The sequence below is a fragment of the Spea bombifrons genome, chromosome 10 (genome assembly GCF_027358695.1).
Source record: "Spea bombifrons isolate aSpeBom1 chromosome 10, aSpeBom1.2.pri, whole genome shotgun sequence".
NCBI classification, from domain to species: domain Eukaryota; kingdom Metazoa; phylum Chordata; class Amphibia; order Anura; family Pelobatidae; genus Spea; species Spea bombifrons.
Genome location: NC_071096.1, coordinates 31813058 through 31824936, shown reverse-complemented (window position 1 = coordinate 31824936; position 11879 = coordinate 31813058). Strand labels below are relative to the sequence as shown.

General features: G+C 39.2%; 1 protein-coding gene across 2 annotated transcripts; it reads right to left on the bottom strand.

The window, feature by feature from the left end:
- Nucleotides 1–381: 381 nt before the first annotated feature.
- Nucleotides 382–5479, bottom strand: BEAN1 (brain expressed associated with NEDD4 1). Of its 2 annotated transcripts, none has more exons than XM_053448657.1 (4): nt 5290–5479; nt 3363–3566; nt 2805–2928; nt 382–1036 (listed from the first exon to the last, which is right to left on the bottom strand). In XM_053448657.1, exons 1-4 carry the CDS (start codon nt 5321–5323, stop codon nt 724–726), a joined length of 675 nt encoding a protein of 224 aa, XP_053304632.1. In that variant the 5' UTR covers nt 5324–5479; the 3' UTR covers nt 382–723. The 2 variants fall into 2 exon arrangements, with proteins under 2 accessions (XP_053304632.1, XP_053304633.1); XM_053448658.1 differs by having other exon boundaries at nt 5299–5479.
- Between the last annotated feature and the right edge of the window lie 6400 nt (nt 5480–11879).

The window sequence follows — 11879 nt, the reverse complement described above, 5'->3', positions numbered from 1 at the left end:
TTTTAAGGAATAAAAAGATATTAAACTAAAAATATTTACCTTTTGAAGAAACTGCAGCTCCACAACTGCAACTGAACGCCCTCCTACGTCAAACATTTTGTGCCACTTATTGGCTGCTTGAAGCAGCCAATCAGCGGCAGGAAAATGTTGTCATTGAAGTCAACAGGATGGCTTTCTGCACATGCTACTGGTGGTCCTGTTAGAAGCTGGAATGTTCAAAGACAAGGCACTGGAGCAGACCGCCATTAAGTATAACATGCCAAGAAATGTTTTCCTTTAAGTGGAGGTAGTCGTATGTTGGGTAGTGGTAAGTGGTTGAGTAAAAAATACTATTTGCTCTTTGTAAGTCTAATGCAATATCACAAACCACACAGAAACATATTTTTTTAGTGTAAATATTAAGTTTAATGATACATTTGCACATAGCTTTGTGAGGCCATCTTTTATTCAGTGAGTGAGCTCTTCAATAAAGTACAAACGTAGGCACGATTATATAGGCCACCTTACTGTCTAACTTCTATGATTTATTGCTAGGTAATCTCTAACGGCACTTCTCAACTTTGGCCACGTATTACGAGGGGGAAGTCGACCTGAAATGTTTCCGGGATTCTGTCTGCGTGTCGGGTAAAGGTGATAATTCTGATCTAATGCTTCTGGAGTATAAAGCAGATGCCATGTTACCTAGAGGTGTGGGGTCAATCCACTAGAGCGTTATGAGAAGGCTTAAGCATTCTGCTGTGGGACAGGAAGGTTCCGAGAGGAAACATCTTTTAAGGAGTCTGTTGGTGTTAGCGGAATGTGAACATTCTCCTTATGTAAAGTTCTATATGGTGGCAAAGCCTGATGCCCAACAGAGGATACGTCATTGGATGTCACGGGAGGGCCGGTGTTCTCCAGTGAAGTCCAAGGTACCTCTTCGGTGGAGACGTCAAAGGCTAGTTCACGTGCGAGACAAGGGTCTTCCAGAGAATACGGTGGTGGGTCATCAGGAGGAATGTATACCGCAGAAGCTTCAGGCCTGACACAGTCATCATAGCTGGAACAAGATAGGAACATAGTACTTTATTAGGGTCTCTACTAGGAACATGTGAAATGCAGAGTCAATGCTTATTTTCTAGAAGGCAGATGCATAGGAGCCCTTAGATTTAATGATGCTTACATACAACAAACATATACAGATGAGAACAGGCCACGTGACAAACAGGGCATAAAACAGCCACAGAAATGCCTGCGCTGCGTTTTAGATTTTTGGAAGGTGTTTGGAAGGTAAGTGGCTTCAGAAACAGACATAATGGGGAGGCACAGGCATTACCTTCTTTTATCTTCACAAACTGACTGAATACATGATGGGCAACAGAGCGGTGAAAAGAGTGAGTGTTAACGCTGTTTAAGGGGGAAGGCAATGTATGTGCGATGCACTGCGTGGTTAAATCCATGTGCAACTAAAACGTATAAGAATAAACCACAAGGGAGGCTATTCCCTTTGGCTACTTAGAGGTATGTGCAATATTCTTCGATACTCTACTACATGTAGTGGCATAACTTGTCTTTACTCAACTGGCCCACCCAAACCGCCACAGCTTCATATTTTATAGAAGAATGCCTAGTGGACAAATACTGTTACTGCAACACAGACAGGATGTTACATGACCTACCACAACCCACAACAAACCATATGAGACCATGAATACCAATTGTGGCCCATTTACCCTGGTCCATGTGGAGAAGGGGCATGGTCACTATAGTTGGACACTGATTTATAGGCCCTTTGGAATCTTAAGCAAATTTGGAAATTTGGACCCAATGAGGATATGAAGATATTGCAGCATCTTGACCTCTGTGGCCGCGTGGGATAGAACCTCCTCTGGATCTCATAAAATCTGGTGTAGAAATGTCTGAATCCTGCCAGGTGGAGTGTATTTAGTTTCCCTAAACATTGTACAACAGCCAAACTGTGGTCTTACCACCATAGCAACCAACGGACCCATCCAAACAAGAACATTCCACTGGTTGCCATTGTGCTAGCATCACTTCTACAGCTTTGCACCAGAGGAACTCTTCTCCTAGATAATGACCTCTAGACCAAAGCTGGCCAAAACCAACATGACTTCCCGATGCCGAGGTTCTCGATCAGCACAGTTATTTAAACTATTCAGGTATCAGATGGTGACCACAAATTCAGAAATAATTCTGCCATTAAGAAAAGTGACTGTTCTGTTCTTCTGCTCGTTACACATTAAACAGGGGAGATAAGATAAAAACACAGTTCCTTAATGGGGAAACTGGGAACATAGACATATATCCGGGTTGTCACAAATATTTCCTCTCTTAGAATAAAGACAGTAGAAAAAAATACAAACCCCATGCAGGATCCATTAAGGCAAGGCCCGTCTAAACAAGTCAGTGTCTTGGAAAATGGGTTGAGTTTTGTCCTAATCAATGCCTTGGTTAATGGACTTTTCATGGCCCCAGGTATGATGGAGATCAGATAAATGTCTGTTTAATGGAGCTCAGTGTTCGGGTCCCTTCTTAACACAGAAACAGTCTTTGTATTCTCTGTGATATCCCTTTGACTTGAATTTATCAGGTTAACTAAGTTTGATGGCTTGAATATGGATGGTTGGGTTGTCCCTAGATGATGTATTTCCCAATGTGCCCCTGGGTAAAGATTTCCCAGGGGCACATCAGCCTTTTTAAAATAAAAAAAAAAAACTATGCAATCAGTATATAAAATGATTAGCCATACTAGCTGTTTTTTTCCCCCCATTTTTAAGATTCAAACGGATGACAAAATCTGTCCTTACCGTGGAGGAGCATCCAGGAAAGTAAAATTGAACTCCATGTTTGAGCCAAACTCGAAAGAAGGTGAACGGTCCCCGGAGCAGACAGACCTCAAATCTCCAATGGGTGCTGCGTAAGAAATGCCATCTGGGAACCGGCACAGAAACTGTATTAAACTGGGTTTTTCATTGCATATTCTCACTGTGTGCATTATTTTCAATGTAACAACCAGGCGTTAAAGGTTGGGGGTAAATATATTTATAATACCATGCATTGGCCTAAATAAATTGAATAAACGTAGTTTTTTTCTCTATTTGTAAGCAGCTCCAGTACCTCAAGCAGTTTTTAAGTGACAGGCAGCATTGAGGAGAAAAATAAACTGATTATATGATGCGGTACTCATCTAGGGATAAATTATGAGGTCCCCTAGGTGGAACAGCATGTTTAATGATTAGCTTGTGAAACAAAAAAACAATAAAAACATATGATACCAATCAGAAAGAAGTTAGGTTCATTTTGGGAAACAGGATAAAAGCTTGCCCCCTTTCTCCCTATTTTTAAGTGTTGATTATGAAACATACCGTAGCTGGGGTCGGCATGGAGATCTCTCACACCTCCATCTTTTCTCAGGCTTCCAATGATTATGGTCATACAGGACAAGAAGAGAACCAGGCCTATCACAATCCCAGCCACAACCATGGGGGACACCAGCAAACTGGGATCATTAGCGCTCCGAATGTAGCCAAAGTACTCGGGGAAGCCGTTACTCTGGTTTGCTTGGATTTCTGTAAATAAGAATAGAGTTCAGACTCATTCTGAGTTAAACAGAACGAGCCACAGAATGGAAGTTTTCAGCATTTGCCTTCATCTGGATCAATACAAGTAATTAGTAATTGGAAAGTTTTTTTTTTCCACATCACAGGTGGCATATTCTGGCCTAGGCTCACTTAAATCGTGTAACGGAATAGGGCAGTTTTGGGGTGATTAAATTCCCTAATGTGCTACATCTTAATGGGAAGGTTACAAGGAAGATCTGATACCTCCCTAACTGGCCCAGCCTCCGTAACATGCTGTACCAGGCAGCCCCTAGTCTCTTTTACCGATTGTGTCATCAACTGAAGCTGTGATGTCACTGCAACTCGATACAAAGAAATATGGAAAGCCACTTTACCATAAAGTAAATCTAACCTTATATAGATGAGGTGAGATTGTGTAATATCGTACGGATACCTCAGGCTGCATCCCTTACTGGGGAAGATGGCAGCAATTCACACAAATGCGATAAACTCTCTTCAGTGTTACATGCATTACGTGGCCACAAGCTGCAGGCGGTTTCCTAATTCTATCGTCTTTCAGACAAGCCGTTTCCAATCACAGGCATGTTTCTACAATTATTTTTTTCCGCGTAAGTCAATTTATTATCACGGTTAAGCCCATTTGGACATTACAAGCAACAGATAAAACAAATCCTTACACTTGTATTTTTTTAGGCAGCTGCTAAGTGCTGCAATTAATTAATTCCATTATAAAATTACCCTACTAATTACGTGAAAAAAAATAGCTTTTTCTTGCTTGAAATACCCTAAGGATTCCGCTGGCATCTGCCGGCTTTTGTTGCTTCCTGCTTGCTGGGAATCAGCACATTAAAGATCCAAGAGTACGTTTAAGAGAGAAACCTCAGCACAGAGTAGAGTCATATATGTGGCTAAGTCTATCTACTAAAGAAAGAGACTTCCGTATTCTTATGTATACTTCCTAACTGTCCCGATATCAGAGCATAGTCCTGCCAAACCCAGGCGACCTTCATGTTCTGTCAAAAGTGCCCAAAACCTGTTACCTTGTGAACCCAACCAAATTTATCTTATATTTGTACGTGTTTGTCTGTTTTACTATGCAAACCCACTAAGTCCTTTTCATACAGCATAACAGATGGAATAATCAGAACACTACCGAAAAACACGAGACCAAAGACTGATTAAAGTAGGAATGGCTCTGATCTGCCTTCAAACTCTATATTTCTAGCAATGAGCAACAAAAGTCCCAGTTTTACCAATTCTACGAGTGGGGGAACTTCACATTTCTTATCTTATTGCCATAAAGAATCAGCTCAGTGGGATGTTTGAGCAGGGAACGTCACAAACTGTCACATGACCGACAACAATGGCAGCCTCCATGTTTGATGAGGAAAAGTTTTTTGGAACCAAATTAGATAAAAACACACTTTCTGTTTTTCAGCCTAGAGACACAAAGGCATAAGACTGGACCGCATGATTACTTTCACAGGGACTCAGGTAATAATTTCCTTTCTCTGTACGCCCAAGGTGATCAGACAGTCTTGTACATGGATAAGGCTTCTCTGCATTAACCTTAATAGACACAATGTTCGGACCAACCTGTTCTGTATCACATGTAACATACTAAGTGGTATTTCTTACTGAAATCAACCAGCGATACCTAATCGAAACAGGAAGCATTTGCTGATCTTTACTATGACATGGGGCAGTTTACCAATCTCACTTGTGCATGTCAGTTTGATTGACATGTAATTTGGCTGCAAGTCCAGGGAGGGGCAGTTCGGTCCTTGGTTCCGTTATAGCAACGTCTTCTCCACCTGTCTGGGAAGCTCTGCTTCTTGGAAGACCTGGAAGATAATAGTAGAAAAAAAGACATCACTAAAATAAGAAAAGGCAGAACAATAATGCTCAATGTCAGGTTGCTGCAGCAAAAGGCGGCTAGGCAGCATCATGTAATGATCTTTAGAATACATTCAGAACCAGTGCTAAGGACTTTCAAGGGCATTTTTATCCCGCAGACTATAGAATGAGTCAAAGTCATACAAGGACAGGAACATATGTATCAGCAACAGTGCAGCACGAGGGATCTGTGCAGCAAAGGCAGAGAGATAATTAGATGTTACTTATCTATTCATCAGTGTAAGATTAAATACGGATCTCAACTAATCAGAACCATGTTCACTGGAGAGAGGGAAGGGTTAAGGAGGAGTTGGGATAAGGGTTAAAAAACAGGAAAGTGGGGGAACCAAGGGTTAACTTCTCTGCTTTTTCAGTAACACCCAATTGAATCATATAGTGAGCATAGCTGCTTTTATTATTTATAATATATCCTATATAGCTTCTACTGCAACAATTTAAATCCCTACCCCAGCAGGCCTTACGAGATCTTCCCGAGAAATAGTCTGGGGAAAATATGGATGATGTAAGAAATTAAAATAGACAAATATCCCCTTCTCATATTTAACCCATTCACTGCAGCTCGCAGACACTGCATTCAGTTCACTTTTTCTACCGGTATCAGATTTCCGGTAATATCGGTGATTTGGAAAGGAGAATGTTTACCTACTCCAAAAATACATTGTTACATTTTAAATGATATACACAATCACTTCCTGTTCACTATGTTTACATAATAAATGTGTATCTTTTATGTATGCTTTAGATATTATGAGTACTCTGCACTACTCTAGGTTGCAGCATAATCCTTTTCTAAGATCGGGCCCCAGAAGCCGCCAGCACTGCTGCATGTAGGGTTACAATAGCTGGAAAAAAAAAAAAAACAGAACTGAAATGCAATTGCATTAGGGATTTTAGAATAACCTGTTCCTCTATTCCAAATGTCATTACCGCTCACTGCATACAACAAACAAACTCATTTACAGCCCAGAGTGCGAGACGAACCCAGGCCGCCACAAAGCTTATATCCCAGTAAACATTTAATGGATCATCTTAACACTCAGGCTTAGTAAATACAGCCCTCCTGTACTCCATACTGGCCAAAAGATCGTCTCTACAGATGGAGAATGAGGTTTATTGCCTGTGCGCTACCCGCCCATCATAATAATACCTCCTTAGATTTTAATACTGGCTAATACAGAAACGTTTAAGGCTTGGTAGATCCAGCAGTCTCTCCTTGGGCCTATAAAGAGTTAAATCATTTGGAAGAGAAACATACATTTGCTAGACTTATCTCACAGAAATGTATCTGTATAGATTGAAATTAATTCATTTATGTGCACATACATATGTTTATACACATACCCCACAAGCATATATATACATATGATATTATATATATATATATATATATATATATATATATATATATATATATATATATATATATATATATATATATATATATATATATATATATGTATAGACACAGACATGAACTTACGTATATATAGCACACATTCATATATGATACATATTGTATTTAAGTTACGGTCTAAATATTGGCCCGCTGTCACAGAGGTACATGGCAGCTGTCACTTACCGCCGCTGCTCCGATTCCCCATGCAGTTCAATGGCAGTGTTTGCAGAGATCTCTCATCTGCCATAGGAATCCAGAACCACAAGCGGAAGGACGAGAGCTTTAATCCCTGCGTATAAAACACACAACGGGCAAAACATTAGCCTTCGTGCAAATTGGGCAGGTGTGCTTCTCCCCGCTGGAGCCCAGGCCTGCTGCCCTTTAAATGTTTATAGGTTACAGGTAGACAGAAGCAGAGGGCGGCGGAAAGAGACAGATCCAGACAGGGAGAGCGTACAGTATGTGCTGGGAATATAAAGTGGAAGGAGGAGGAGGAGGAGGAGGGTGGGATGTGCGACGGGAACCAGGCTAAGCTCTGCTGAGATCTTTACATGTGAAGCCAGGAGGAAGACGAGAGATGAAAGGAGAGATAAAGAAGGCTGCTGCCATTGAAAATAAAACCTATTACGTATCGTCTGTTTATCATTGATGTTCCAAATTGAAAGGGAGAACACTTAATTAAAAAAGAAATGCAGTTTTTTTTTATTGCACCTTTTACCCCCGAGTAAACATTGCCCTTTGCATAAATTAGCCCATCGTCCGTGCTATGCTGGCGGAGCGGAGAAATAGAAAGCTGCTTTTAATGCTTTGAAAGGACATGATCAGTAGAGATGGTCCAACCCAAAAATGGAGCCGGTGCTAGCATATAGACATCATAAGCAGTTGCTTGGGGACCCTGGACACGGCAGGGACGGGAATAAGCTTGGGATCCTTAGTTCTTATGATATTAAATGCACTGGTTTAGAGACAGGTGCCAATATTTCTTCCATTTAGAGCATCTAAAACCCACTGTGTTACCCCTCTCCCAAAACAATGCCCTGGGGGTCTGTCTAACACCATGAAGAAGGGGTATATAGAAGCTTGAACTTTTCTACATGTCTCTAAAGACTGAGTTATGGAAAGCATTTGCTTTCCTAATCCAAAAAGAAGGATTTCTAGCATCACAGCACAAAACAGAAGAACCTTGAGATAGGAGTATCTGCTGATCCAATGATCTAATACCAGGATGGATAATTTTCTGTTACAAGTAGTTTTGTTGAACAAAATCAGGTTCTAAAGGTGGATGTGTCAAGGGACACTAAAAAAAAAAATCCATGAGCCTTGGGGTAGATCATAGCAACCCACATAATTCCAAGATAAACCATTTACTTGCCCATTGTCCTTTTCTTTAAGCAAGAAATTTGATCTGTTCAGGAATAACAACCTTAAAAATTGCAGATTAATAATTAATAAAAATAGCAGTAATAATTATAATAATAATAAATCATTTGGTATTTTCATGTGGGACACAGCGACACCTAGTGTTCTTGCGCGTGTAGCACACCCTCAATGATTCTTATATCAGAAGAATAAACAAAGGCAATTTTCACAATTTATCTTGTGTTCACAGATACAAATGCAAAGGGATTGGAATATGTAAATAAATAAAGGGATTTAACAAAGTGCAAGAGGGAAGTTTATTTCAAATGAGGAGAAGTATTACAACAAGAGGCCATAATCTAACACTAGAGGCTCAGATGCTTATATATAATGAAAGGAAGTTTTACTTTACTGCAATAGTAGATAGATGGAAGAGGCTCCCATCAGAAGTGGCAGAGCTTAATTCAGTGAGGGAATGTAAACACGCATGGGATGGGCATATGGCTCTTGAATCTAAGACGAGACCAACGACGGATTAAAGTTTGAGATCATTGTCTTGTGTTTCTCAAACACAACTGCAAAGGTTTTCCAGTTACACAAAGAAATTGCCAGAGAATTTGGCAGCCGAAATTACGTGTGAAACTTAATATATCAAATTAATAATTACATACATAAATTTATTTTCTGCGGTTGCATTATTCATGTTCTACCCAATGCTGTAAAGTGTTTTTTTTTTTTTAATTAACACTTAAGATTGCATTGTTGGCTTGCACATCACCAAAAGAGTTAAGGAATATTGTTTTGCATTATTAAATGTCAACAGAAGAGCAGAGTAATGGGCGAGGAGGAACACAGTGCCACCATGTGTTGATTTATGGGTATGACATTATAAAAGGATGCCATTAAAATATTCCAAAGTGATTTCTTTTCAGGAGAGTGAAAGTCAGATTTGATTTAAGCATCACTCGGTGGAATTACAGCATCTGTTAATTGCTTTACCTTTTCTGACTGCAACACTAACATTTCACTCTACAAAACAAGAATCCAGCTTTTGCCTGAACCACTTCCAAAGAAAAAGCCAACTTCTAAAACGTGAATCTAAAACAAAACGCGATACATTTGAATTATGAATTATCTAATTTAGGGTTCAGCTGCTGCTGCTCATAAATGGTTGACTGATATTACTATACAGCGACAGCTCGTTCATGATATACGAGGCTACCCTATTAAGGCATGAATTATATCATTCATAAATCCTAATTTTTTATTACCACAAATACAGACTGCTGTAATTATGATACATGTATTAGGCAGGATAAAACTGGTAAAATTGTGCTTCACTCTCCCAAAGTTGGAATTGTATTCCACTAAAGTATCAAGTGTCTGGCCAATGAAACATGAATCCATCCTTAGGACTGACATGACTTATTCAGTACACTTGGCAACTATAATTTGCAAACCTTTCAATTTTAATTGCAACCTCCCACCTTTATTTCCAAGAAACTAGATCACTCTTGGCGGTTTAAAAAAATAGAAACCCATGCAATTTTTTCCAGGTTATTTTAATACAAATCTTTAAAAAGCAACAATAAAACCTTACAGATAAAGAATGCATTTTGTAATACAAATAAAAAAAAACAATAAAAAAAGTACAATTTACAAAAACACAACATTAAGATTATATCTATAAAAACATTTTCTTAAAAAGTCTCAAGATTAAGTATGAAAATCTGACATCACAGACACAAGCAAAACACCACTACAGTTTGTAGGCTACTCCAGAATGTAAGCCTTTAACGGTCCGGTCACCATGAAAATAATGTAAGTTTAAGAACAAAGGTACAAACCAAATAGCGGATCAGAGGTGGAAGCAGGCAAAGCCACAGACCTTGCCTCTTACTGCCTCTCCATAAGAGGGTATTCCAGTTAAATATGCATTTTGCCCCATAAATAATCCAGCCCTGTGTATTATATGATAAACATAGTAGCCCAAGTAAATTATATATATATATACACACACACATACATACATATAATAAAAAGCTTATTCAGAACGTGCAGGAATATCTGAAGCGTTTCACTTTACAGCTTCGTCAGATTATGGACTAAAGAGGCTGGAGTCCTACAGAAAAACGATGAGAAAAAAATCTGAAAAAAAAAATGGAAGAAGCGGAAAGGGGCACAGCGTCCTTAGTTGCAACAGCAAAGCCAACCATATATTGCTTCCAAATACAATTATTTTAACGCTTAATAAACAGGCAGAGGATACTTACTTGCAAGGACCGCACAATTCCCACACTACTCACCCCACCACTATCATCGCTATAAGAGAAACAGGCCGGTCAGCGCACCGCTTTTAAATGAAAACTGGGGGGAGGGGGGGTGGGGATTCAACACAAAATCAACTTTATTTAAAACATGTAACATGGACAGCCAAAGCTTTCAATTGGAAAAATAAGCTTAAATTGTCTATTTGAATGCTTCACATAAAGTTTGTTGAAACCCCGCCTCCCATCTTTTGTTTAAAAGGGCTGCACGAACACGATGGGGCCTTTTAGCGGTGGTGCTGGCAAAGCAGGTAGTTCTGTGCTCTTGACCGGTAAGTATTACAAGAAACATTTGTGTTTTAAAGTATGTTTGGCTGTTACCGATAGAAACTAGGCTTTTGTAACCTCCATACTAGAACCTCACTCTATAAACTAAGTTTTTTTGTCCCCCCCCCATGAATTTTTCACATAATGCTATGGTAATATTTTCCATATTTCAGTTTGTTCTCAGAGATCTCAGGCCTTTTCTTGGTGTTTTACAGTCTTGGTAAATTACATTAATCTAATAAACGGGTAGTCTGGATAATTGGTGCCAAATTATCATGGAAATTGGCTGTAATCTGTTTTACTGTTTGAATGTTTTGTCAATATGCCAGACATTGTTTCTTTATCTGAATGTTTCCGATATGATGTTACCTTAGTTGGGTTATGTACCATCTAAGTATCTATTTATGTCAAATATTTTGCTTATTAACTTTGTTTTTATATTGCTTGTATGTTAACAATTGGGCACTAATCTGTATCCTATATCTGTCATTTGGCAACACAAATGTACACATTTATATCTGTTTTCACACTTTCCAATGCTGCTTTATTCACTAAGAATGTCCCTTTACATCTGCCGGGTTATAAAATGTTACTAAGGGCGTCTTGTTCTTCACTTAATTCCTTGTCATTTCTCTCCAGAACTCCAGGCTATTCAGGCCGTAATCTGAGGAAGCTGTAAAGTGAAACGTGTCAGATTTTGTTCCAGTACTGCACAATCTAAATAAACCTTTACCTTTTTATATCTCTAGACAACTTTGTATTTTATCATGTGTATTGTATAAACTAAGTTTATAAGGGTTACAGAAGTAGACGATCTACGGAACACTTGCACCTTTGTTTATAAACTATGTATTGTGTATTGGGGCATAGTGGACAGCACCTTTGGGTGCGAACATATTCTTCAGTATCCTATTCCTTTGACTGTGAATTTCACTGGTGCTTTTTAGTAGTTATGAAACTTTTTGATCAGGTATATCGTGCATCTTCAAGGGTAAAATGTGGCTGGAGCCAGCAAATAAGTAATAGAATTTGGGC